The sequence below is a fragment of the Pantherophis guttatus genome, chromosome 2, assembly GCF_059756535.1.
Source record: "Pantherophis guttatus breed Tessera chromosome 2, ASM5975653v1, whole genome shotgun sequence".
NCBI classification, from domain to species: domain Eukaryota; kingdom Metazoa; phylum Chordata; class Lepidosauria; order Squamata; family Colubridae; genus Pantherophis; species Pantherophis guttatus.
In genome coordinates, this window is record NC_142064.1 from 35,308,599 (window position 1) to 35,336,582 (window position 27,984).

The 27,984-nt window shown below is 38.0% G+C and overlaps 1 protein-coding gene across 2 annotated transcripts; it reads right to left on the bottom strand.

Moving 5' to 3' along the window:
- Positions 1 to 1,770: 1,770 nt before the first annotated feature.
- ANKDD1B (ankyrin repeat and death domain containing 1B) lies at positions 1,771 to 26,856 on the bottom strand. 2 transcript variants are annotated; one of them, XM_034441123.2, is made up of 15 exons: positions 26,650 to 26,854; positions 23,880 to 23,983; positions 21,984 to 22,082; positions 20,614 to 20,712; positions 20,415 to 20,519; positions 18,520 to 18,618; positions 16,605 to 16,703; positions 14,975 to 15,073; positions 13,702 to 13,800; positions 11,803 to 11,901; positions 11,020 to 11,118; positions 8,272 to 8,367; positions 6,085 to 6,277; positions 3,650 to 3,781; positions 1,771 to 1,897 (listed from the first exon to the last, which is right to left on the bottom strand). In XM_034441123.2, the coding sequence occupies exons 1-15, from the start codon at positions 26,774 to 26,776 to the stop codon at positions 1,839 to 1,841; spliced, it is 1,608 nt and encodes a 535-aa protein (XP_034297014.1). In that variant the 5' UTR covers positions 26,777 to 26,854; the 3' UTR covers positions 1,771 to 1,838. The 2 variants fall into 2 exon arrangements, with proteins under 2 accessions (XP_034297014.1, XP_087741937.1); XM_087885811.1 differs by lacking the exon at positions 13,702 to 13,800 and having other exon boundaries at positions 26,650 to 26,856.
- Between the last annotated feature and the right edge of the window lie 1,128 nt (positions 26,857 to 27,984).

Genomic DNA, 27,984 nt, shown 5'->3' on the forward strand with positions numbered 1-27,984 from the left:
ACTTTAGTGATCAAATAGGTGCCCCAATAGGGGAAAACAACCTGCTACATCAACTTGCTTCTCTCTATGGTAATTCTTAAGTATACCTCACTTGTACAGCTACTGCTAAATGGCTAACTGCAGCATGAGGAGGTAATCTGGGTTTGTAAAATGGATACAGGAGCTTAAGTAATAAAGCAGAGCAGGGGTGGGTTCTACTTACCTTTACTACTGGTTTGCAATGGGGCTGCACACGCGCTTCTGCACGGAAGCTTGCTGATGATGTCGGAGTTGGTGGGCAGAGCCTCCCGACGGTTTTACTACCGGTTCTATAGAACCGGTCTGAACCGGGGGCAACCCACCACTGAAGCAGAGGTATTGAAAGGGATCAGACAAGTAATATAGCTGAAGTTATTACATGAACAGTCCTGTGCACTCAAATCACTTTTTCTCCTTCAAATCTGAATGGCTTCAGCTGTATCATAGGTGTGTATGTTCAAGACCAAACCATATTTACTGAGAAGCAATAGTTGTTGATAAGGGGCAAATTGCTTTAAATTTACACTAGGAATGCTAAACACTATGTTTATTTGCCTCAGATTCCTAATATAAGGTACAGTATATTATAAGACTATAAGGTCTGCCTCAGGTTGAGCTTGGCTCCTGATTACCACATGGACACATCCATGACAATAGCATGAAGTATTTTCCCATTACCTATTTCATTCATACATACACACTCACTCACACATATGATATTCTCATTTGGGGTAAGCCAAGGCTCAAAATAAATAATAAGCAAAATAAGTTTGAGGCAGAACATAGTGAAAAATCTATGTTTTCCCATATTTTATCCTTGCATATCAGTTTCATCTTCCACCACACCCATCCATCAAGTCATACTGCCATTAAACTTCAGGATCTCATCAACATCATCCAACCAGAATTCTTCGGCTTTTTGTTTTCTAATTTTCTGTTCATGCATATAACTTTATTACCAAAACAACGTGCCTAGGACTGCAATTTAAAAATCTTATAATTATTACCTTACATTAAAGGATGCACTTTTTTTGCTTGGTATGGCAGTCTGCCATATTTCCCTGTACAGATTTCTACTCAAAGAGTCTCAAACACAAAGTCAGTTTGATTATGAGATGATGGTGTTTGAAGACAGAGTTTGTCTCATCCTTTAAATCCTACTTCATTTGTTTTGTTCATAATATAATGTGCTACTGTTTCCACACGAGTCTTCTTAGAAAATACTTTATTTAAAATATCAAAGATTTTTAGAGTATATTTGTGGAAGCAATATGACTATCACCTCAAGAAATGTTTCATTCTGGAAAAAATTAACTGAAACAGTATTATGTACAGATTGCATGGCAGAGTTGCTAATATGCCCTCAGGTGCAAGTGGATTCCTACAGGAGTTGTCAGCCATACACAGGAGAAAAAATAATAATCTATAATTGACTGAAATTATTTTCAAGCAGCTCTTCAGCCACTGCCACGTTCATTTCCCCACTGCTTTTGGAACCCAAGAAGTCACATAAGCCCATATTCTTTTTCCACCTCCAAATATAGGTCACTCATGCTGAGTGGGGTACAGCCACTCAAGATTTTTAAAAAATGAATCGGAAAGCTGGAGATTTCTGAATGGTGAAGTGGGATTGGAAAGAGCCGATGGAGGTGGAGAAGTCCTAATTAGCATGGGAATGGGAAGTTGATGGGGTGGGAGATATTAGAGAAATGGTGAGAAGATAAGCGTTCTTTATAGAGAAACATTGGAGAATTTGTTTATAAATAATATTTTAATACTCATTTATTATCCTATTTCATTGCTTCAGATTCCCTTGAATTTCATGAAACCGAACATTTCTTGGATTCTGTGCCAGCATTATTTTCTGCTCTGAACTTTACTGCAAGAAGAAATATTCTTGTTAGAATTCAGAAAACACAAATATGCCTTTAATCTTTTTGAGGTGTGAATAGGTTCAGGCATACTATACAAAGTTTAGTAGCCACTCAAAACCATCTGCTGCAATTTTACACAAAATACATATGTAGTTATTTAAAATTAAAACTAAAATTATTACAGATTTATGAAGCTGAAAGAAATCCCTCTCAAAATAAAACTGGCGTCTTTGCTTTTATTGTACTAAGAAAATGGATATATTGACAAGCTTACTGCTACCTTGTTTCTTATATGCTTGCAAAGTCAACAGGCTTTTCAGTTGCAATTCTGTGCTTACCTAAAATCTATCAAGCACACTGAGCGTGGGTTTTGCCTAGAAATATATTCATGCATCCATAATTATACAGGTGGTCCTTGACTTACAACAATTCATTTAGTGACCGTTTGAAGTTACAACGATACTGAAAAAAGTGACTTATGGCCATTTTTCACTTATGACCGTTGCAGCCTCCCCATGGTCACATTCGGATGCTTGATAGCTGATTCATATTCATGACGGTTGCAGAGTCCCAGAGTCATGCGACCATCTTTTGTGACCTTTGGACAAGCAAAGTCAATGGGGGAGGCAGATTCACTTAACGGTGTTACTAAGTTAACGACTGCAATGTTCACTTAACAAATGTGGCAAGAAAAGTCGTAAAATGGGGCAAAACTCACTTAACAAATTTCTCACTTGGCAACATAAATTCTGGGCTCAATTGTGGTTGTAAGTCAAGGACTACCTCTATTTGCAGCCTCTTGTTTTATTTGTTAGAAATTTTGATTATACTTCTGCCCGTCCAGCATACTTACGTTGCTGCTCTTTTTTTTTCTTTTTGCTTAAAAGAGCATGTTCTCCCTCTCTGCATTACCTCTCCATTTTTGTATTTGATTTATATCCCCCTTTCATTCAGCAGCATACCCGGTGCTCTCTCTCCTCCTATTTTCTTCCATAACAAACCCCCTGTGCGGTAGATTGGGCTGAGAAATTTGAGTGGCCCCAAGTCACCTAGTCAGGCTGGGGAATTCTGAAAATTGAAGTCCACATGTCTTAAAATGGCTAAGGTTGAGAAACACTGGTCTAGAGACTCTCCCTGTTTGAAATATGGAACCTCCTGCTTTTACCGTAGCAAGCTATTCTGCTGGAGCAAGACTGGATAATAAGAACTAGGTCTGGGGTCTGTGACCCTAAACACTCAAAGAGCCGTTTGGACCCATTTCCCACAGAAAAGAAAACAAACCCTTCGGTTGCCTGACTATTTCTTGAGTGGCCACAAAACTAGCATATGTAGTTGAATTAAACGTTCTGTTTTCTTCTGAAATTTTTCTTTTCTTGGATTTATCCATGGTTGGCTTATCGGAGTTGAAAAGCTCAATAAATCACATGCCAGCAGGTGTCGCACATTGATGTCACACAAAATATGTGTGATGCATATTTTGAGTGAAGGAGAGGGGTGAAAGAGCCACATACGGCTCCAGAGCCACAGGTTGCTGACCCCTGAACTAGGTGAATAATGTCATTTGGAAAGAAGCTGCTTCAAGTGTTTTTAAGGGGCTGCTCACTAGGAAATATTGTTTGAAGACTCTTTCAGGTAAGAGCATGTCTGTAAATCAGCTTTCTGTAATCTAACTGTGTTTGTCCTTAATCTTTTCCAAAAGGGAAAGGTGAACTACTCTAACAGGCTCTAAGTGTGATGCTCTTACAACAGTTGCTCACCAGCCAGTTGTTGAAATCCCAGGCTTATCAGATCCTCATATAAATGTTTAATAGGATTCTGGCCAGCCATCAGAACACCGTGTAACCAGATAAGAAGCATTCTGTGTCCATGTTCCTTGTAGCTCTTTCCCCCTAGAGGATAATATACAACATGTTAGCTTACTGTTTGGAGAAATGCTTCTCTGTCACATTTTTGGCTGCAAAGATTTGTTTCAAGAGTTTACCTAGATTCTTAAACCTTTTTGTTGGAAAGGGAAGGTGGATGAGACTAGTAGGGATACAGCATAATGAAGATCAGGCCTATTAACCTTTTGTTCCCTCCACTAATTCTTGAGGGGAAATATGAAGAGATCTACCACTATAGAGATTGCAATGACAGAAATGTTGACGATATTACACAAATGAGACATTTAAAAAATGATGACATTAGTCTTTTTTTATATTAAAAAGCTGTAGGAGACTGTTATTCTCCACCTCCACCTCACCACATTAGCAGTCAAAATGTTATTTCCTAAATTGTTTTTGTTATCTAGGATGAAAGTTATGGGAATTCTGTATCTTTCTGTGGGTGAGACAGTGGCTTTGGCAAGTATGATTTTTGAGAAAATAATAACAGGAACAGAAAGAATTAAACAGCTTTGGTGTTCCCATCTACAGCTGGATATTCATTTGGAAAGGTTTCTATTGCCTGTCTCCTCATAGTTAGGTATTTTAGTGCTCTATGGAAACAAAACAAAAATAGTTATTTTTCATATCAGAAAGTATGCTCCTGGGCAGTAGCTAAAGTTTAAAATGTCAACAATATAAAATAATAAGCATCTAAGCTGTGCCACAATATTAAATAAGACAGAATTCAACAGCTGAAAGATGTACAAAGGACATCAACATATAAACAAAATCCTGGGGCAATCAAAACATTTTATTCTTTTGTTAAAAATTGAATCTCCTTTGAAAGCTCAGAGTATGTTTATGCCATAGAAAGCACCTCTTCCTAATGCATTTATCTTACCAAAGCATTTGGAGAAAGGCCTCCTCTTAAGATATAAATAAAACATTGCAGATTTAAGCTGGTATGGGGAATCAATAAATATAGGTGCTGAAAGGACAATCAGTTGGGATGCAAAGTAGCTTATTTTAGACCATAGTCAAGGGGAAAAGTTTCTATGTTTGTTTTTAATGAAGGGATAAAGATGCTTTGTCTATCTGTTTTTATCAGTGGAGGTTCCTAAATGTTCAACAGTAAGGGAGGAATGGTCTTCTATAGTATTTATATGCCTAGTCCAACCCTGTAGTTGAAGAGTAATCAAGCAGAAAAAATAGTTTTTCAGAATGTAATGGAATGAGGCTCCTATTTCATATATACTAATAGGATATTCATGAAATCTTGATGAAGGAATATAATTGTCTAGGGAGATTCTCAGTCATCCATGTCATAGTTTTCTCAAAGATGCTCATAAGGCAACTGGATCGCTTTTTGAGGAAGAAGTAGAAGCTTCTTCAGTTGTGACTGGATGCTGGGGGGATGGAAGGATAAGTATTGACAGTTGATACTAAATGGTGGGAGGATGGAAGGATAGGTTCTGACAGGATGGTGGGGTGGTGGTGGAAGGATTGTATTTCTTTGCAGTCATCTGATTGTTGGCACTCTCTGGGAGAGCCTTTTAGGCCACTTGGGGGTCACCTGAATCAGAGTACAAATGGTTGTGGAATCTTCTTGGAATTGCTGAAAGGACTCCGTTGTAGATAGGAGATAGGTGGTTTGAAAGAGGGGTAAAAGAGTCCATCTATGTTAGAATTGAACAGCCCTCCCTCAATAGAGTGGGAGGAATATGACACTACCTATCTTCTGTCTACAATGTAGTCCTGTCTTGTTTACAGCAAGAACTAGAAGAATTATCAATTTCCAAAATGCTTTTTACTTAATCTATTCTGAAGAAGTGTAAATATTGAAATAGACACCTGATAAATACTGAAAACTGCAGCTTGGATAGTGATGAAGTTCATAAAGGTGGGCTGTAAATCCTTTTTTTTTAGTGTCTTGAATTTTGACTGGCCTATGTGATGATATACTCCTTTAACATTTAAAAAACTTCACAAAATGAAAACTACAGTCTCATTAAAACTGATTGGAAGGATTTTTAATGATCTTAAGTCTTATTCTCTAACACATTCAACATACTGTAATGAAATTGTGCTTTGTTTTTCCTTAAGCACACAATCACATATAAATTTTTCTATGTTACCTTAGAAACAACATTTGCAAGAATATCCAATAGTTATTTTATTCTGACTGGCAGTGACAATTCTCACTGGCAGGATTGACATTTATAAAGAAGAAGTCTATATCACTCAGAAATAATATGTTGGATTTTAGTTAAGTTTCCTGTATTTGGAATGGAAACACTGGTGGTTGTTTTTTTAAATCATCAAGTTACCTGTCCACTGTTCTTCTATTGTTTTGATTTGTTCACCTGTAAACTTCCAAAACTGTGCCAGTTTTACCCAGTCTCGCATTTTTAATCCATTATATGCTAGATTCCAAAGAGATGCACGGATCTGTTTTGTCTGCAGGTTGTGATCTTGTTTAAAAGATAGATTAATATTTGACACATCATTACAGTGATGCTCCTGAAAAAGAAATTTCAGAGATTAAATCATGTGTTCTTCAACTAATTTGCTTTCACTCTCAACTATAATCTTTGGATATTATTCTACATATTTTAGAAATGTTAATCATGTCGGATACATGTTTTTCTTTCCTTCTGTTCAATTATGCCCAATTGAATTATGTCCAACAAGGTTTTTTGGAAACAGTTTACCATTGCATCCTTCCCAGGACTGAGAAAGTAAGTGGCCCAAGTGCCAAAGGCAGGACTAGAACTCAGCTTGCAGCCTGAAGTTTTAACCATTACATCAAACTGGCTCTCTAGGTACTGAATGTCAAATCCTTCAGAGGTATTCAGTTCTTCATTTTCATATGCCTTGTTCACCAAGTTCTGGCTGATGCATCTTGGAGTATTAATTGAGGCTTGACAATGCTGAAATCTGCTCACAAATCATGCTTTGGGACTTTTTAAAAAAATGCATGCAGTATACTCTGCTTCCCCCAAATTGTCCTACTTCTTTTATACAATCTATATATCTGCACAAAATTATTTCATAGCTCCTTTCCATTGATAAGGAAATAGCTTATAACATCATAGGGAATATTGTGGAAGTGATCTCTCCTTGTTTGCCTATAGCAAACATTTATAGAGAGGCAGTTTCTTTGTTCAAAAATCAATACTTGTTCTTATTTTCTTTGGCCACTCTTCATAATGGAATATCATTTTCCTCCTTTGCCTTTGTTTGTAATAAGATTAGCAGATATATTTATCTAGCCTCCAAAGCCCTTCTATTCCCTTATGGCACAAAACAGTTGCTAAAAAAATCTTATCCATACCAGGTTCACACATGAGACAACTGGGAAGATGTATATTTCTCTATCCATGTAGTTAATATTATCACATGGCATTAAGAAAGCCAGGTAAGAAAACCAAATTAAATCTATTTTATTTGCAACTCCTACTCTGTCCTCTATCTTCAGTTGTTTTCAGCAGGAGAAAGTAATGCCATACAGTAGAACTTCTCTTCAGCAAAAACGGAGGTTTTACAACTTTATACAGTGAAAGGCTGAATAGATTTGCCATATTTCCATGGGTCCTGTTCTACAGACCTTCTCCCAGGAGTGTCAAGGAAAAAGACATCTAGGGCTGGAACATGGAACAAGTCCAGGGTCCCACATTACCAGGATGGGGAAAATGAAATGGCCATGGAGAAGTGGGAGGGGTGTGTGCAAGTAATAAGCTGTCAAAATCTTGCACTAGCATCAACACAGATGACACCTTAATTCAAGGAGGTAATTAGTAACTAGATTAGGTAGGCTGATGATACTAAATGTATTTGGTATTCTACGTACCTGATTGTTGCCTTATCTAGCTTTCTGTTTTATAATACGCACATGTAGGAAGAGTGGCAGAACCTGAGAGTGGAGTCAAAAGTCAGATCAGCCTAGAATTCGTATGTAGCCACAAGCAGACTAAGTTCAACCCACCTTGAATTCTGTGGACCCTTATCTAATTCCAAGCAAGTGCTGTTAGTTGGGAATATTCTTATGCACAGGCTGCAATAAACCAGTTTATTGGATCTTTACATATGGACCTGGTCTTTCTTGCCTGGCAGCAGCCAACATATCTAAGCAGACACATTTTGGATTACACTTATGAAAACTGTCTTTGGAAACTACCAATTTCTATAAATACAATGATTTCTTCTGTCAGTTTTTAACACTATCAGATAAGAAAAAAACCTGGAAAGACAAGACTTCGTTAGTAAATAGAAGAAGTTAAAAGGCAACCTAAGAATTTAACTTCTTAATATCTTATCATGATGACATGAGGAAGGACTGCTGGGCAAAGTGGAAAGGGAAAAGAAAGAAATGGGATACTTCTGATCTAACATTTTCTACCAGTTCTGCAAGGAAGCTTCAAACTCCAGAACTAAAAATAAGTTAGTTTGCTCATGAAATTCAATAGAATGAAGAAACATGCTTGACCAGAAAAGCTAAATAAGTTGTGTCCTACCTGTTTCCAGAGGTAATATCTCTCTGCTTTTATAATCATGTCTACAACTAAGGCATGATTGCTTCTGGATGCTACAGCAAGTGCGGTTTTTCCTTGCTAAAATGTAAACATTGTCAGTTATTAAACTAAACACACACACAAAATCTGTGCTGAGGTATTGAATATATTGCAAAACTCTAATCTCACCACCATGTATCTTGAGAAGTGTTTTTTAAACATTTTTAAAAAGTCATTTTGGCCAGCAACAAGCAATTTTTATAGCCATCTAAATATAATTCTGTATCTAAGTAGGTAAAATGTTTCCATGGGTTCTCTATTTCTTCTTAAAAAGTTAAAAATCCTGCAAACCAGCCAACTATTGCTTTTTACCATTCCATGTAAAAGCGCAAGCATTTCCAACCTATTAAATTTGTAGAATTTTGAGATGACTTTTTAAAAAATGAGTTAGTGGCTATAGGTACATTTACATGCCCCACTTTGGTTCAATGCTGTTTGGATAGTAGTTCTTGAAAGATGCCTTCACGATACAGCTTTCTTCCCATCCCCATAACAAAAAGCACTTTGATTTTTTTTTCTAATTTAAATGGATGTTTTCCATTTTCTCCCAATAGATAACCTTACACATGACATGAGTGCTTCGGTAATAATTGAGCTAATAATCTACCCAGTACATATTGGTCACTTTCAGTGGGTAGTGTGGCTGACAGTCAAGCTGTCTGCTAGCAGAAAGATATGACTCTCTGACGTCCCATTTACACTTCCCTCCAAGATTCCATGCATGGTGTCCTGCAAGTCACATTAGCAGATTGTGTGCATGGTTGTGGTGTGTGGTCCTGCAGGAGCAGTGCCTAGCGAAATTACCAACATGGCTGCTGGCACATCATACTGTGGTACACATATTGAAGTGAGAAGATCATGCATTATGTCACCAGACTGGAATTAGTGCCCTCCTGCTTTAACTACCACCAATTTATGCATTGAATGGTGGCAGGTATGTGGGCAAATCAAGTGAGGTGTGAAAGGAGGGGAAAGTGTCTCTCATTTTTCTAGAAGTGTCTTGGATCAGGTGCTGCGAGTACAGTAATCCAGGGTGGGTAATCTTAGTAAAGCAAGAGTGGATATTAGGCTCTGAAACAGAGATAAATCTCTGATATAGCCAACTGTTAAAATTTAGCTCCTTCCCCAGTTTCAGCCTCACCTCATGGTAGACAGAAATGAGTGATTGTTTTTTCCACCATCAGGGAAATCCATCTGTCACTTCACAATAATTGGCCTCTGTTGCAAATAGTGTTACCAGATAGCAGGAGCACAGGATCCAGCAGATCAAAGCGCCTCCACCCCTTCTTAATATCTGTGTGACATTGCACATCCCTAAAAAGACTTTGTGCTACTTTGACCTACATTGTGTCTTTTTTTTTTTACATTCCCCCTGCAAACACCTCTGAAAAATATTTAGACTAGCTATTTTACTTTCAAAATAATGTCCCTCTTATTGAATGCATTCTGATACAAAGAAAAACAACAACAAAAACCCAGAAGCCGCAGAAGAGAATAGAGAAATGGAACCATCTCATTTCTAGGATCTTCTCTCTATCTTGCAGCTGCCAAATTACCAATGAATTTTTGGATTCATTGTAGTTCCCTGACTTCATGGTAAAATTACTGTGCTGGGAGCATACACTAATATTGGATTAATCCAATTCAATTCAATTCTATTCAAATAAAGCCTAAAAAGTTATGTATTTATCCATTTACCCATCTCTTTTGGTTGTTAAAGGCGCTTCATAACATTACAAAGAAATTGATGGCCTAGCATTGGCTAATTGATAATTCATTGTGGAAGCAAGGATTTGGACTCAAATCTTCCTAGTCAAAGCCCAACAAACTATCTGCTATGATGCACTGCTTTAAGATATCCCTCACAAAGATCTAATAAATGACCTGCTTTCTAAAGTTGCACAGGGTTTAATTCATTTTGCTGTGGACAATCTCATCTAGGCAGCAATAATGTTATTAACAAAGCTGGAATTAAATCTGCTCTTGGGTAAGTAAAGAAAATCAAGGCTGCAAACATAACTATTACATCACCTCTATCATCATCCTCATTATCCACAAAGGCTGTGTTCACACAACACCTTTAACCGGGGTAAACAAAACCTAATGGTTTCACTCACTGGACATGATTAAATTTGGTAATCTTAACTTTGACTTGGTTTTGGTGTAATGAAACCTGACATCTTTGATTAGCTCATACTTAAGGTAGTATGTGATTCCAGGAAATGGACCAACTTGGTATCCCAGTTAAGTATGCTGGGTGAATGTAACCAAAATGTTAAGAATGGTGTCCTGTAATGGGAAGTCTTATAACTATAGAATTCGACTACTTAGATTTAGAAGCCTGATTTTTCCACTTAACAGCCCATGTGTTCATTTAACAAAGGCATTGGGGAGAGCACAGATGGGGAAGTCGTTAAGATAGGTGGTTCACTTAACTGCCCTCCCAACTTTCAACCACAATGGGCAGGCTCCCTTACAGTTATAACTCGAGGATTACCTGTACTACTTTATGTCACAAATACAAAGAACAAATGCTGTTATTTTATGTCTGGCACCACAGGTCTTATTCCATTAACCCTGTTGCAAGTTTTAAGGGATAACCTAAGTCAAGAATTCTATTTTAATAAGGGATAATCTGAAAACCAAACCAAAACATGCAGGAGAAATGCATTTTAATAGAATTATGAATACCTTATCTACCACGCTGAAGTCACAGCCTGCCTTTAGCAGTGTTTCTATTATTTCCACATTTCCAAGGTCTGCTGCCAGATGTAAAGGTGTTTGATGTCTCTTGTAGATGTAAAGGATAATATTATTCAAAAATCTTTTGCATTAGAAAAATGTAACAAAGAAGTTAATATTCGCATTATGCAAAGAATGGAATTAAAATGGCAATGAATAGGTTTGGCTCAGGGCCTGTTGCAAGTTTCCTCTTCTTGCAAATATAGAGATATGGATCAGGCAGTGCACTTTCTCAATGGCAGTCCCCTTTCTCCCATTCAATTTAATTCCAAATGTGTATCCATCCAAATCTGTACCTGTATTTTTTAATTATAATTGTTTTAAATATTAATTTCTGCCTAAAATATTCTGGAATATTTTAAAAATCAGAGTAAACAAGTTATTCAAACTTTTATAAAAATAAACATGGCAATGTTGTTGTTTGCTTCTCTGTATGTATTTATGTGGAAATTAGGAAAAGTAGCTGGATGTCTCGGGAGCTAAGAATCTGAACTTCTAAAATGGAGATTTTCTCTCCTCTATTTTTGTTAAAAATTCAAGGGTTATTTCCCTGGTAATTTTGTCTCAGAGGGTTGTGCTGGTTTCATGGAAATCTGAAAGTCAAAAGCAGTAGTCTGGACAATGAGCAGCCAAGCCATAAATCAAATTATAATATTTACACACACACACAAACACACACAAAAATATTATGTCCAATATTCAACTTACATGATTTTAACAAGAATTTCTTACCTTATTTAGGCAATTTATGTTATGGTTTGCCTTTATTAAACTATTTATCACTGATAAGTTGTTTTTTGTGATAGCCAAATGTAGAGGAGAATTATCTTTCTGTAAAGAGAGGAGAAATAACATCATGAAACTATTTCTTATTAATAAGAAATCATGCTTGACCAGGTTGAAAAGTTTTAAAATAGGGTGAAATCCTGTATTAACAAATTGAGTATATTATTCCAATAAGGTTATTCAAAATTTCCATTATTCCACTAAAAGCCACTATTCAGATGGCTAGCTAATGCATTTACTTTCATTGAACTTTATGAGTACTACATCCACTACAAAACTTGAGTTTTATTTCAAACATGTTAGAATGTTAAAATACCTCTCTCTTGATCATAGATATTTCAAATTCACATAATTCAACAAACTTCTCCCATGGTATGTCTATCATGCTGGTTGTAGAGTTTTATAACAGCATAGACCAAGGCAGTGGTGAAATCTAAAATTTGTTATTACCGGTTCTGTGGGCGTGGCTTGGTGGTGGTGGGGGTAATGTGACTGGGTGGGCGTGGCCAATTTTTTTTTCTTTTAAAACCATTTTTTCTACAACCTCTTTGGCGAAGAGGTTGTAAAAAAATGCTTTCAAAAGGCTCTGACGAGGATTTTTTAAACACCCTCTGCCAATCAGGCAACTCAGCTGGGATCGTCAGAGCTTGGATTGTCAGAGGCATTTAAAAGAAAAAAACTTTTTTTCTTTTAAATGGCTCTGACGATCTCAGCTGAGTTGCCTTGATCAGCAGAGGGTTTTTTAAAAAATCCTCTGACAATCAGGCAACTCAGCTGGGATCGTCAGAGCCATTTAAAAGAAAAAAAGCCTCTGATGATTGCGCGGCTCAGCTGGGCATGGAGGGAGGCAGGGATTTTTATTACCAGTTCTCCGAACCACCTGCCTCCATCGCTACCTGATCGGGTGATCCGGTCAGAACTGGGAGCATTTCACCCCTGGACCAAGGCTATCCTCCAAGAAGAAGTCAAGATGGCGATCACAACTATGCAACTGACCATCATAACTGGCCATCATCTTGACTTTTTTGATCCCTCTTTGTAGACAGCTCTGATACAGACTGTTTGGCTACAGTCCTAAATAAATTAAGATTATTTAATTATAAAGAGCAATATATAGATTTGATAAAAGTCTTCTTCTCTTTAATGTTCTTGTTAGAAGACTAGTATTACCAATCATTTTTTTTGCAATTTTGTTAAATTATAATTATAATCTTAATTATTTGCATATGCTGTATCTCGTCACACAAACACATTGACTGTTTGTCATACTGTTTACAATTTTTACTTCTTCTTATTAAGAAATTCTGCTGAATTCTGCCCTGCCAATTTTTCAAATCCAGGTTTTTTAAAACTGTAATTTCATTCAACCTTTTTTCAAATCACAGCTACTGCTTTTGCACAAAATTTTAATTATGTACCTTTTTATAGTTAAATTATGTGATGGATTTTCGAATGAGGAGGATGAACACTTGGATTCTAATGTTTGTTGCACTGCTAAAGCAACTTCAAAGACATCACCCAAATTTATTTGCAAAGGAATCTCTTGCAACCGTAGCAAATGTATGTAGTAGATATATTGTATATCTAAAAATGTTAAGGGACAATTCCTCCAGCTGAACATTTTTACTTATATTTATTTTACTTATATTTATTTCAGAGTTAGGCATATTTTAATATTCACTCAGCAAAACTGAAAATAGAATGCTTAATTGATTTAGGCAGACTGTGGTTCTTCCCCTTTTATGTCTTGAATTATGCATAGCTGTAGCTATCACCGCTTTCAGAGAATGTCAAGACATCTTAGGGATATAACATATGAGAAAACAACAATAACAAAAAAATCACCTGAGACTGAGCATCCAGATCAATATTATGACTGATAAGAAATTTGACCAAAGGTGTGTGTCCATTTTGGGTTGCAACATGCAATGCACTGGCATTGTGCTGAAAGAAATATGTTTAAAAGAAGGGGAAATAATTTTGAATGTTAATAGTACAATGTAATTCAAAGCTGTGTTTTTCGAAGATATGTACAATTATGCTAATAACAAAAATTATTTCAGAAAAATTAATTAGGCCAATCTCCAAAAACACATTTGGAGAATAATTCCTTATCTTTTGCCACAGTTATTTCATGTTTTATCAAAGTCTACGTCAAATACATTATATTCCCTTCTACCTCATCTCCTTATGTATTTAGTTCTGATGGAGAAACTCTGGTGCCTTATGCCATTGTTTCTAATGCTACTCAAATAAAAGAAATATGATTTAAGATCAGTGGTGGGTTTCTACCGGTTTGCTCCAGTTCCGGCGAACCGGTAGTGGCGGTGGTGGGAGGCTCCGCCCACCCACCTGAACATCATCATGGATGCTCTTCTGCATGCGCAGTGTCACGTGTAAGCAAAGCAAGCACACACATGCAAACACTCACAGTTCCAAACCAGTAGCGAAGGTAAGTGAAACCCACTACTGTTTAAGATGCAATATTTTCTGTGAATGTGGGTGTGTGAAATGAGAAAAATGGTTAAGAATGGAGAAAAATTATAGTTTACCAAATCAAAATCATGTCACCTTAGCTAAATGTATCAGGCTAAAGTTACATTTGTATATTTGCTTCATAGTAAACAAAATTACTTCTCAGAAAATATGCACTGGATTATTGCTGGATGACATGGAAAGCAGAAAATGAAGTTTTAAAAAAATCATTATTGCTATTTCCCTAATAGCTGTTCCATATCATTAATTTGAATTAGTGGTATGCTTAAGGCATACTATTAACAATAATTTTATTACTGTTTCCTTCAGTTTCCTTGAACCTGTATATTAATGTCGCATCAAGATCCTTTTTATTAGAAAAATAAGTAATAAAGAAGACACAAAAGTGAGATGAAAATGAGTTAACTGGGACTATAAAAATCCAGGTGAATACCATCAAATGATATAGAGAACTTGAAATTTAGTGATCATCTGGATTTTGCACCCCAGATCTGGCAGCCCTACTATACTTTAATACAAATTTCACAAAAGCAATTTATCTGGTTTTTAATTCACAAGAAGGAAAATTCAAAGAAATATTATCTCAGTAAATTAATAAAGAACACCATGTGTATCTACATACTTTGTTCAAAATATTGATGTCACTTCCGGCTTCCAGTAAGAGGTCAGCACATTTTTCGTGGCCTCCTTCAACAGCCATATAAAACGGTGTTTCGCCATTCTGAAGAACAATACAAAAAGGAAATATGCCATTAATGTCAGATACAACTGCTTATATACCCAATATTGGCTCATAGGAGTTAAGAACATTTTTTCAGATCATTTCTATAAAATGGAAGAATTATTAAAGGTAATTTTTGTATTGAAACTTTTGATATGGGATTGCAAAATATGTATTTTTCATTTCATTTCAGCAGTTATTTTTTTTTCATAGGGAGTTCATGTTTAATAATTGATAAAAATCTCATAAATAATGGTAACCCTAGTACCGATCATACACAATGATTGATTTTACTTGTATATCACCAAATCAATATAGACTCATGACAATTTACCAAACAGTCAATAATAAAACATCTATAAACAAAACCATCCACAGCAGATATAATTACACGGATTACAGTAATGAACTCCATATAGGGCTATCCTTGAAGACTACTCCAGAGAAACGGTTGGTCCAAAATGCAGTGCTGTTGGTGGTGTTGGGCATGCTTTGTTATGCCTGTGTGACCCCATTGCTCTGCAGTCAGCATGGATTATCAATTGGTTTATTACAATTCAAGGCGCCAGGTATTACTTTAGAGCCATTCATGGTACAAAGGCCTAATTTTTTTTTAAAAAAAAAACTAGTTTTATTGGGGGTTTTTCTTTTCTCCTCTCCCACCTCTTTCTTTTTTTTTTTTGAACAGAATGTTGGTCGTTTCTTATACAATTAGTCAAATTCAAATACATTTTACTCAATTACAATTTTTGTCAATATCGTCTTCCCCCCTTTCTTTTTTTTTTTGAATATACCTCAGTATTTCTATACTTGCATACATAAACACCTTCATTTATCCCTAAATTCTAACTTTACTATTCATACATATTTGTCCTCTTTTATTCTTAAACAATTCATTCTTTTTCTTAATATATTTATATTTGTTTATTCAGAGTTGCCTTTCTTCCACTTCATCTTTTTTTATTGTACAGCAATCTTTCTCCTCAAACCTCTCCCTCTTCTCCTTCCAACTTTCTTTCCCCACCTCCTTCTTCTCTTCTCTACTTCCCCTTCCCTTCTCCTCCTCTTTCCCCGTCTTACCTTCTCTCCTACTCTGCTTTCCCTTCCCTTCCTTCCTCCCTACTCTTCCATCCCTCTCTCTCTTTCCTCTTCCATTTCAATTCCTTCATCTCTCTCTATTGCTGTATTCATTTTCAATTTAATGTTTTACATTGTGGAGTTCAGAAAGGCCTAATTTTTTGAGGGACCATCTGTCTTCAATTGTTTCTGGCTGTCTGGTATAATTTGGCAGAATGGGCATGCTGTGAGTCCAATTGATTGTGGCATCTTCTAGGACCCAGGAAGCAGGCCTTCTCTGTCACAGTACCATACCTCCCCTCTACATTCTTCCCATCCAGGTAACATAGTAAAAGCCTGCTTAAGTTTTGAGCATGAGTTGCCATCTTGCATTTTTATTTACAAAAATAAAGATGCCCCTTTTATTTTTTATTTTTGCTTTATGCATCTTTCAGCCTATTTCTTGTTTTTTTACCTGATTGAATTCGTTTATATCTTCCCACTGCTGAAGAAGAATCTCTACCACATCACTGTGGCCATTTTTAGCTGCTAGATGCAAGGCAGTGTTTCCTTCCTACAAAAATGTACAGAGACAACTAAGAATGTAGGCTTGAATTGTCACTAAAAACAAATATTCTTGAACCAAGAATAATAAACAGAATGCTAGATTTATCTTTAATAAAAGAATGTATACAGGTGTTTGGTACATTAGTATTTTGATAAGAATGCAATCTGCCATTTCAAATAACATATGCTTTTAAAATATATATTATTAAGACCCTGTTCAATATGTTTACAAATTATCATTTCATTATTTGGCTAATTAAATTCTGGGAGAGGGAGTAAAAGTAGCAGAGAGTAAATAGCCTTGTGGTCCACAAAGCCCCCCCCCCTCACTCAGAGCCACTCAGGATTGACACACCCATTCAGTGCAAACTGCCATATAACACCAATATGACTTTCTACTGATTTTTTCACAGAAAATGCAATCAGACTTCTGATAGACATAATACAAATGTAAGACAGTGAAAAAGCAATGTAGCTTCTGTGGCCCGATTCCAAATGGCTCACAGAGCAGTAGTGGGCCATGGACCAGGGGTTGGGGGACCCCTGTTCTAGCATCAGTGTCCTTTGGTACTCACTAGACATCAATAAATAGAAAATGTGACTTCACCTGAAAAAAAATCTACCTGCTGATTTTAGATTTTTTTTCTACATCTCAAGTGAATGTTAAACCAATCTTAAAAGTAAGGACAGTGAAATGATAACTGAAGAAGTGGTGGATTCCCTTTCTCTGGAAGTGCTTAAGTGGAAGATAACAAGATGCTTAATATGCACTAAAACAAGAATTGGACTCAGGGCCCAGTGTGTGTGTTGGAGAAAGATTCTCGTCATGTGACAGAGCAGAGGGAGAATTTGCAGTTGAGAATATTGTGATAAAATGTAGCTTAGTAAGGAAGTGTGAAAAAGGAGCAGGTATGGATTCCAGCAAGCCAACAGCACAGGAACTGAAAGAGGAAGCAAAGGCCAGAAGTTAGTTCACTCCGCCCAAGATACTGACAGCCTACAAGCATATAGCAGCTGTTCCCGCCCGCACCAACACAGTGCGAAAGCCACTTCAGCAGTTCATAAAAGCAGCTGATAGCAACAGAAGCCAACTAACTTCTAGATGGATACTGTACATCAGTGGTGAAATCCAAATTTTTTTACTACCTGTTCTATGGGCGTGGCTTGGTGGGTGTGGTGTGGCTTGATGGACATGGCTTGGTGGGCCATGGCAGGGGAAGGATACTGCAAAATCTCCATTCCCACCCCACTCTGGGGCCAGCTGAAGGTGGCATTTGCCAGTTCTCCAAACTACTCAAAATTTCGCATGTCACGTGCACGCGCAGACCTGTGCATGCACAAAACCTGTGCATGCACAGAAGGTAAAAAACACATTACTTCCTGGTTAAAACCAGGAAGTAATGACACTTGGGGGAGGGGCGGAGCTTTGCTCCACCATCGCTACCATATCGCCGAACCACGGCCAAGATCACTACCAGATCAGGCGATCCGGTCTGATCCGGGAGCATTTCACCCCTGGTCTAAAGACACGATAACTGTCTAGCTCAACATAGTTCAGCAAAAGAGAAAAAAAAATGTTTGTAAGTCTCTTTAAATGAGATGGACTTTGGAATAGGTGTGGCATAGCATATATTATAGGTTTAGTGATGAATGATAAATTTCAGAAATAAGTGTTTTTAAAAATATATAATAAACCTCTCTAGAAATGTAAGGACAATAGCAGTAGTCTATTCGTGGTCTGCACCATTTCCCAAAAGAACCCTCTCTCACAATTTAGTATATGACATACAAAATCAAAGAACCGTCTTTATAAATAGGCTTACCTTATCCTTTTCTGAGGTGAATAAATTAAGGGTAATCAACTCACTTATCATTTCTTCATGGCCCATTTCAGCTGCGAGGAAGAATGGCTTTCTCCCTTTCTGTGAGAAAAGTGAAGTTAAAAGACACTAGGAAAGAAAATTGGTATTCTTCAAAGATTAATTACCCAAAGTTTTCGCCCAGTTGGAGGTAATGTGTCCCTTTGGATTGCATGTGGTCCCCAGCCAAACTACAAAATTATCTACAGGTGATCTACAAGAATGCTGAGCAAGAAGATGCTCAAACTCTGCCTGAGTGTCTTCTGGTAGCGCTACAAGTGCCATATGAACAAAAGACACACCAGAAGGGTATTTTACTTAAACAAATCTGACTCAGGATGTAGCAATGGCCTTCCAGTCCCATCATCTAACTCAGACTTCCCCAACTTTTCCAGTTTTGGAAACTGGCGGGGGCGGGAGGGGATGGTTCCACACGAGCAGCCAGCAAGTGCATGTCAGCACACAGCTCCACATGTCCACTGCTTGTGCAAATGGAGCACACTTCCATGGTCCAGTTCAGAACAGCTCATAGCTCAGTAGTGGACCGTGGCCCAGCGGTTGGGGACTCCCAATCTAACTTCTTTAAAGTGCTAAAGGAAGACTGGGTCTGTATTTTTTTTTTAATGGAGAATTTTCTGAATGCTGCTCAAATCAGAATTTTAATTTTCTTGTATTACTATATATGTGATGTGACCCACAGTATATATATAATCTTTTAGAGTAGATTCCTCAGGGTCACACATAGCCCCTATAAGCTTGTAAGAGCCCATCAAAAAGTAGCTATCAGCTTGCAATCTTTAAAGAAACAAAAGAAGAAAGTCATAAAGTAAATGGAAGTCAACCATATCAATTATATTGGAGTAACTGAATGTTAATATGATGTGGTGGCTCAATGGCTAAGACACTGAGCTTGTGAATTGAATGGTTGGCAGTTCAGCGGTTTGAATCCCTAGTGCCATGTAATGGGGTAAACTCCCGTTACTTGTCCCAGCTTCTGCCAACCTAGCAGAAAGGTTGAAAGGTTGCTTACGTTCGAAAGCACGTAAAAAATGCAAGTAGAAAAATAGGAACCACCTTTGGTGGGAAGTTAACAGCGTTCCGTGCGCCTTTTGGCGTTGAGTCATGCCGGCCACATGACCACGGAGACGTATTCGGACAGCCCTGGCTCTTCGGCTTTGAAACAGAGATGAGCAACGCCCCCTAGAGTCGGGAACAACTAACACATATGTGTGAGGGAAACCTTTACCTTTAAATGAATGTTATTTTTTTATTAAATTAAAATTAAATTAAAATTTATATTTTAAAGTTTATATTTTTGAGCAAAGACTTTTGAAGTGTAGCCCCCAAATTTACAGGCCAAATGCAGCATTTAGCCCAGTAACAGACAGGTATCTTGATGCATGCTCAGAATTACTGCAGAAAATAGGCGTTATGAATATATGTCAGATCAGTTAATGTAATTCATAATGTATGGTTAATCAAGAGGAGCCAGAAATACACAATCCCAGCAATATCTATAGGCTTGTGTGTGTGTGTGTGTGCGCATCTAAGATGGCAAAAAAGATGGCCATAGCATTGTGATGCAATTGTGTGCGTTATAAATGTACATGTAATATTAACACACCATGAGACTTGCATAATGATGCCGCACCCACCAGCATCTTGCCAGGTTTGACTCACTCTGTAAGTAACACTGAATAAAACAAAGGTCTGTTCTATCAATATTCATGAAATACAGATAAAAAATTAATGGTAACCATATTTATAAACATGCACAGTATTTTAAATAAAAGTATTCAGAGAAACATTGCTAATATCCATTGTCTAATTGCTTATAATATTCTTTGCACTTATAATACCTCATCAGGTTTATTGAGTTCCATTAGGTGAAGATCTCGGATAAAATAATTCACTATTCTGACACTATTGTTCTTAGCAGCAAAATGTAGGACATTCATGCCTTCCTAAGAAAAAGAAAGAACAGTTACTGAAAACTGAATTAGAAATCCTTGTGTTGTATATATGGTTGTTGCTGGTTTATATCTTGGGATAACATACCTGGTTCTTTGCTTTTTGATCAGCTCCTGCTTTAATTAACATCAGCATTATTTCCAAATTACCGGACCATGCAGCAAGATGAATTGCAGTAAGGCCATGCTTCAAAAGTAAGTAAAATAAGTAAATATAAACTTCGAAGAGACAATGAAATTCAAAACTAGTCTTCTAAAACTTTGTTTTATTGGAAAATAGGTTGACCCCCTCATCTTTGTGGCAGCCCCTTAGATACTAGAACACTGCTATCATATCATCCCTAGTCCTTTTCATTAAACTAGACATACCCAATTCCTGCAACTGTCTTAGCCTCCAGCGTCCTAATCATCTTTGTTGCTCTTCTTTGCACTCTTTCTAGAGTTTTGCCATCTTTTTTACACCATGGTGATTAAAACTGGGTGCAATATGCCATGTGTGGTTTTACCAAGGCTTTATAAAGTGGTATTAACACTTTGTGTGATCTTGATTCTATACCTCTGTTAATGCAGCCTACGACTGCATTGGATTTTTTGGCAGCTGCAACACGCTGCTGGCTCATATTTAAGTGATTGTTCACTAGGACTGCAAGATCCCTCTCACAGTTCCTACTATTGAGCCAGGTACCACCTATTCTATATCTATGCATTTGGGTTTTTTTGCCAAAATGTAGAACTTTACATTTCTCATCACTGAATTTTATTTGTTAGATAGGGCCCAGTGTTCAAATCTCTCAAGATCCTTCTGTATCTTGAGTATTGGCTATTCCTGCCAGCTTGGTGTTGTATGCAAATTTGATAAGTTCCCTTCTATCCCCTTGTCTAAATCTTCAGTGTCTCCACTGAATCTTACATCACTTCAATTTTGCCTTTAGCCACCTTTAGAATGGCTTTATCACTTTATTTCTTATCTAGTTAGCAGGAAAACCTATGACATATTATTGACAGAATAATGACATATTATTAATTCAATTTTTCCAATAGCCTGGGTGTGATTAATCAGAGATATTAGAATTAATGTTTTCATTAAATGTATTATAGGAGGAGAGATGTTTAGTCTATGCTAGCCAAAGATCAGAATGACTCTGGTAGCCTCTTTTTAAACTAACAAAGAGGTCCCCTACTCCCAGTGTGTGGCATGCCACTGGTCCACAGCATGCCAGAACCTGGTCCACACAAACAAGTGAAACCCCCCTGCCCACAGAAAAACCTCTCTTCACAGAACTGGTCCTTGGCACCCAAAGGGTTGGGAGCTGCTGGACTAAACATATTATTAAAATTCCTTGAAAGAAAATATGTTAGTCTAAAATGATACTAGTGGATTCCTTCTTTTTAATAAAGGAGCCTCTAAGTCTATTTCAGCTATTATAAACATAGCAGTAAGAAATCAGTTGCATATACCTTATCTGCAATATCAACTCTAGCTTTGTGATGGAGAAGAAAGTCAACTGCAGATATATGATTTCCTGCAACAGCAAAATGGAGGGCTGTGCGCTTCAACTAAAACATGAAATAAATAATTGGGAATAAACACAGAAAATCAGGAGCAAAATTAGACATAGGAAGCGTTTAAATTGAGTTAATTAAACTATGGCTAATATGTAATCCTGTTTAATGGGTCATCACCTTCCTAACACATCCCCCAAAACACATCATTTTGTAAGCCTCCACACCTACAGTATAAGCCCAGAAAAATGTGTAGCTTCTGTTTTATTTTTAAAATGTAGATAGAAGATAAAAAAAGACATAGTAAAATTTCAGTAAAACAAATGATTTACCTTTATATAAAATTCAAAATTCATTGTTTCATTGATTAATTAAATGTATAGAAGTAGGTTTATTATATTATCTAAAGTTTCTATAAAACTTTAAACATTAATATTAATGGTGATATTGCCATTATTTGTCATGTTCCAGAAACAAACTATATAAAGGAAAAGAAAAGGGAAAGATAAAATGAATAAATAAAACAAGTTAATAAAATGAACAAGAATCATCAAAACAATATTAAGTTCTATATCCTTAACCACTGCATCTAAAGGTAATTGATTGCATTTAACTTTTATAAACATTCAAACTGTTCCTAATTATCTTTACATCAGTGGTGAAATCTAAAAATTGTTGCTACCAGTTCTATGGGCTTGGCTTAGTTGGCATGGCTTGGTGGTCATGTGACTGGGTGGGCACAGCCAACTTGACATCACATATGTCACTCACTGTTAGAGCCAGGAGCTGCACATTCTGAAGCACGTTCTCCCATTCTGAAGCCCACAATGCTTTCAGTTTCCCTCCGCCATCTGGCTTGACTGCCCAAGCGAACCTTGGAGCCTTCTTGCCCTGCTCTCCATCCTGGAGGGCGGCACATCCCCCCCAATCCTCTGTACAAACATCCCGCCCCATTTCTGCAAAGGCAGAGCCCCTCTTGCAGGGTGATCCAAAGAGGGGGATGTTGCAGAAAAGGCCAGTGCCTTCCACCCGTGCCTCCGAAGCAGCCCACTGGATTCCCACCTGGCCACCTGCCTGCTCTCTTTGACCGCTGGCGCCACTCCAGGAACTCGGCCCACAGAATCCAGGCAAGCATGGCAGGCCTGCGGGGAAGGGAGTAGGCTGCTAGCTCCCTTCCCTGCAGCCCTGCCATGCTTGCCTGCCTTCCACGTGGCCTTCCGCTTGCCTACCTTCACAAGCTGGCCATGGGAATGCCAGGAAGGCTGCATGGAAGGCAGGGAAGCATGACAGGACTGCGGGCTGCGGATCGGTTTGGGGGTGTGGCCAGTCAGCAGTCGCTACCGGTTTGGCGAACCAGCCCCAATGTCCGCTACCAGTTCGCCCGAACTGGTCCGAACCAGTATCATTTCACCCCTGCATTACATCACTTACTTTTCCTTTAAAAACCAGAGTCTTAAATATCTAAGTATGTGTAACATATATTTTTATGTAACGTATAATATACAGAGGAGCCATTATTGCTTAAATTTTTCAAACTTGTGTTCTGGATATATACTGTTCATTTTGCCATTGCTGCATATTCCCTAAGTTTGGTCCCCCAGTCTCATATTGTCCACACAGTTGTCTCTTTTCCAATGTTGGGCCCAATTTTGAGGTTTCAATGAAGCAATTGACCAGTACAGCAAGACTGTGCTTCCTTCTGCTTGCCTCCATTCTCAGAATTGCACATCTTTAGTGCAGGGAGAAGGCCAAATAAAAGTCCCAAAGACTAAAGAATAAATACTATTTTTCCTAAATAATGAAGAAATAGAATCTGTTGGTTAAAGAAATTCACTATACTTTTATACTTACAATATTTGCAGCATTAATATTAACTTTTTTCCTAAATAACCTTTCCATAGTGTCCAGATTATTAGTTTTAGCAGCATGCTGAAATTCTTTTTCATCTGGAAGCACTGCAAAACAAAGAGCACAACTTCTGTGATACTGAGGAAATTCTGATAATAATCCTAAATGCCTTAATTCAAATTACTTTACTTTTCCCTAAAGTGTTGAGAATCTTCTGTTACAATACTCCCATGACGAAGTCTGGGTTACAATATCCACAAATATCTGGTAACTATTACAGCTGAGTTAGATTTTAACTTTTACCCTTCTGATTCTAGTCCAGAATCTAAAGCTAGTATATCACACTTCTATTAAGCAATATGGGTATAGTTTTTAATTTTTATTTTCTCAGTTTTCCACAGGACCATATATCCCTTTATATAATTAGAATCAAGTATTTAAAAATAATTTAAAGTTTTTAAAATCCTACAAAACCCAGAACCTGATTATCTCCGGGATTACTTACTCTGAAACAAATGTGTATATTTAGTAAAATCTGTGAGAATAACCCATCTACTGAAAGGCCCATCTCCATAAGAGTGCCTTCTACAGGACCCTTGAAGCAAGATCTTTTCAAGGGCTTGATGTCAGCCCTACAAGGTAAAGTAAGAAACCAAAGTCATATAGATCACAACTACTTTTATTATAATGCCAATAGCAACAGACTCTTGCAAGTCTGAATGTGCTTTCCCTCCCTTACTTTATCTTTGTGGGAAGAAGAAGAATGGTATTTGTCTGGGATATTTACTTACCTTGTTTTCTTGGACAGGGCTCACACTTCTCTTATCTGACCATTGCTTTAGAAGCAGTTTGTCCCACCATTCTTCAAAGCCATTCCTTATGCCCGTGATGGTGAGCCATATCTGTCGGCATGCGAATGTTGCCCTAGCTTAGCTCCAGCACGCATGCATGCGCCCTCCAGCTGATTTTTGGGCCTTTCAGGCCCACCAGAAGTCAGGAAACAGGCCATTTCCGGCCTCTGGAGGGCCTCCGGGGGTGTGGGGAAGGCTGCTCACCCTCTCCAGGCTCCTAGAAAGCCTCTGGAGCCTGGGGAGGGCAAAAAGCAGGCCTACAGGGCCCACCATGCTATCACGTACTGAAAGTGGGGGGAGCACGGGGGGGTCATGTATGCATGCCCCGGGGGGGCGGGGCACATTGAATTATGGGTGTGGGCATGCACTCACGCAACCCTCCCGCGGTCCCCCCCACTTTTGGCACGCAACAGCAAAAAGGTTAGCCATCACTGCCCTATTCCCTCTATATTCTCTTTGTGAAGCACAGCTTGCTCTTACAGAAAACTCACAGGGGCTAACATACTGGACTAGTGAGTTTTAGGTCTCTTTTAGATATGAAGGCTGGTTGAGATATGCTCCTGCCTCCTGTCATTCATAACATGGCCCAAAGTCATCCAAGTTACTCTCCCTCAGTCCAACCCACCTCACAGGGCGGTTGTTATGGATGACAGAAGGCAGGAACACCATGTATGTATATTGCCTTGAACTGATCAAGAAGAAAAATATTATTTTTTCTATATATGTCACTCTGAATTGTTGGTAGAAAAGCAACATTGGGATAGTTTAATGAATTCATTAATTAAGAAATTACAATAAAGGACAGAGGAGATAGCTTACTTGTATTGATATTTATAAAAATAATTTTGTGAATGAGCAAGTCCACCTCCTTGGCTGTGGCTACCATGAAAAAAGCTGCAATACAGCAAATAATGCTACCAGTCAAAATGACACTGCATGATGTTCACAAGCCTTATGAAATAGCTGTTTCCAATTTCTATAATGAAATCTAGTACTTTGGCCCGATTAACTTTAAGTTTTTTTGTTTGAGTATGTCTCTTTGGGTGTTGAAGGTGTTGAAGGTTTTTGTTACTTCTTTAAGTCAATGTTGACTCTGGGCAATTGGCTGGACTAGCCCTTGCAGTTTTCTTCACTAGAGTTCAGAAGTAGTTTTCCATTACCTCCTTTCTAGAGCTGAGAGAGAATGACTGGCCCAAGGTCACTGACTAGCTTTGCACCTAAGGCAAAACTAGAACTCAGTCTCCCTTTTTCTAGCCTGATCTCTTCACCATTACATCAAATTGGCTCTCCAATTTTAAAAAAAATAACTGTATTTTTAAATTTTCTCTGAATTCAAATGAATTTTTTAAAAAAAATGCTTGCCACATAACATGAAATTTGCTTAACCTTGGGCAACTCTCTCCTCTCAAAGACTTCAAATGCCACATGTTTAAAATTAGAATGAACTATATATCAATTATCCCCTTCCAGGAAACTGGAAGCTTATCCTACCTCCAAGCGTTTTCAAAGGATTATTTGAACACCCAAAGAAAGATTATTTAAAGTTTTCAGAAAGCCCTGAGGATTTCAAATTCAGATCTGGGCTGGATAGGATTTCAAATGTCAAGAGGGTTTCAATTGGAAATTTCCTATAGAAAAAGAACCGCTGTTCGATCCGTCTCCCTGTCTGGAGGATTTCCTCCGGGGCGGCTGTGCTCTTTTGCCTGCTTTTTAACTCTTCGGGATCTTTGCAGAAAAGAGGCCGGACAAAAACTTCCAACCGAAGTAGCTGAACGCCTCGCGAACCCCAAGGGGCGACGGGGCTGCGCTCCACCCTTCGAAGAAGAGAGCTGCGTGCCGGAAGAGCCCCACAATCCGGCGGTCTTGCCCAAACCAAGGCTTGGAGGAGACCCGCCCTCCGCCTCCCTCTCTCCGACACTCACAAGTCTCCGCGTTGGCCGCTTCTGCTGCGGCTGCCGCCTTCGCGCTGTCGCCTTCCTTCGGAGTCAGGTTGAAAAAGCCCCTCAGATCAGCGAGGCCTTTCACGGTGCGGCTCCGGATTTCCTCCATTGCGGTGCCTGCCGAAGCAGCGTCCTGGAGAACGGTCGGCGGAGGAAGCCACCCCGACCAGGGCGGGTGCCACTTTCTAGGGACAACTCCCGCCAAGCACCAGCCGGACACAACCTGGTGTGTTAAGTTTTCCTTCGTTAGAGAGCAAGAGAGATGGGTTTGAGAAGGAAACGTTTATGGATTAGTGAAACACTTTCTGGATTAGTCTGTTTTTCACATTAAACTTTATGACAATTCCTCATACTTCTGTGGTGTCTCAGTGGATCCCAATAAATATATCCCAGTCTTGGATTTTGAATTTTATTTTATTCAGTTTTATTTTATATCCCTGCTTTCACTCATTGTTCAGATCTTAATGAGAGGGCTTGCCCAAATCTACAACTTCATGACATTTTGGCTCACAAAAAAACAGTAGAAACTGTCCAGTTAATGGAATTAAGATATTTATTTAGTTTACATGGGCAACATTTCCCTATACACACATTCTTCCTAAAAAAGTTTAGGCTTTAAATTTTAGGTCTGGATAGCCTCAAACTACGCCGTCTACATTCCGACCTATGCTTAGATTATTTACCAAAAAGTCCTACCTGTAAATGAGTACTTTAATTTCAACCGTAATAACACAAGGGCTATCAATAGATTCAAACTCAATGTAATTCGCTCTAATCTTGATTGTAGGAAATATGACTTCTGCAATAGAGTAGTAAATGTCTGGAACACTCTGCCTGATCCTGTTGTTAAATCTCGCTAATCCCCATACCTTTACTTTAAACTGTCTACCATGAACCTTTCATGTTTCTTAAGAAGTCCCTAAGGGGATGTACATAAGCGCACCAATGTGCCTGCTGTCCCTGTCCTACTGTCCCCATTTATATGTAATCATTCTATGTGTTTATAGCTATGTTTTGCCTATTTATATCCTTTTATTTGTGCCAATTTTTTTCATGTGTCCATGTCTATGTTTATACTGTTACTTGTTTCCTTGTACTTGTTAACAAATAAATAAATGAATAAATAAAATAAATAAATAAAATGTCATTTGTATTATTCTGCTTGGTCAGCATCAACTAGTTAACAATGAATTGCAAAAAATCCACACAATGCCAAACTTTTTAGTAAGCAGATGTTGAAAATGATGCTGAGAGTGTTTCCAGTCCTTTCCAAATTCTTATTAGCTCTGTCACAATTTAAAGTATTGCCACTACTGA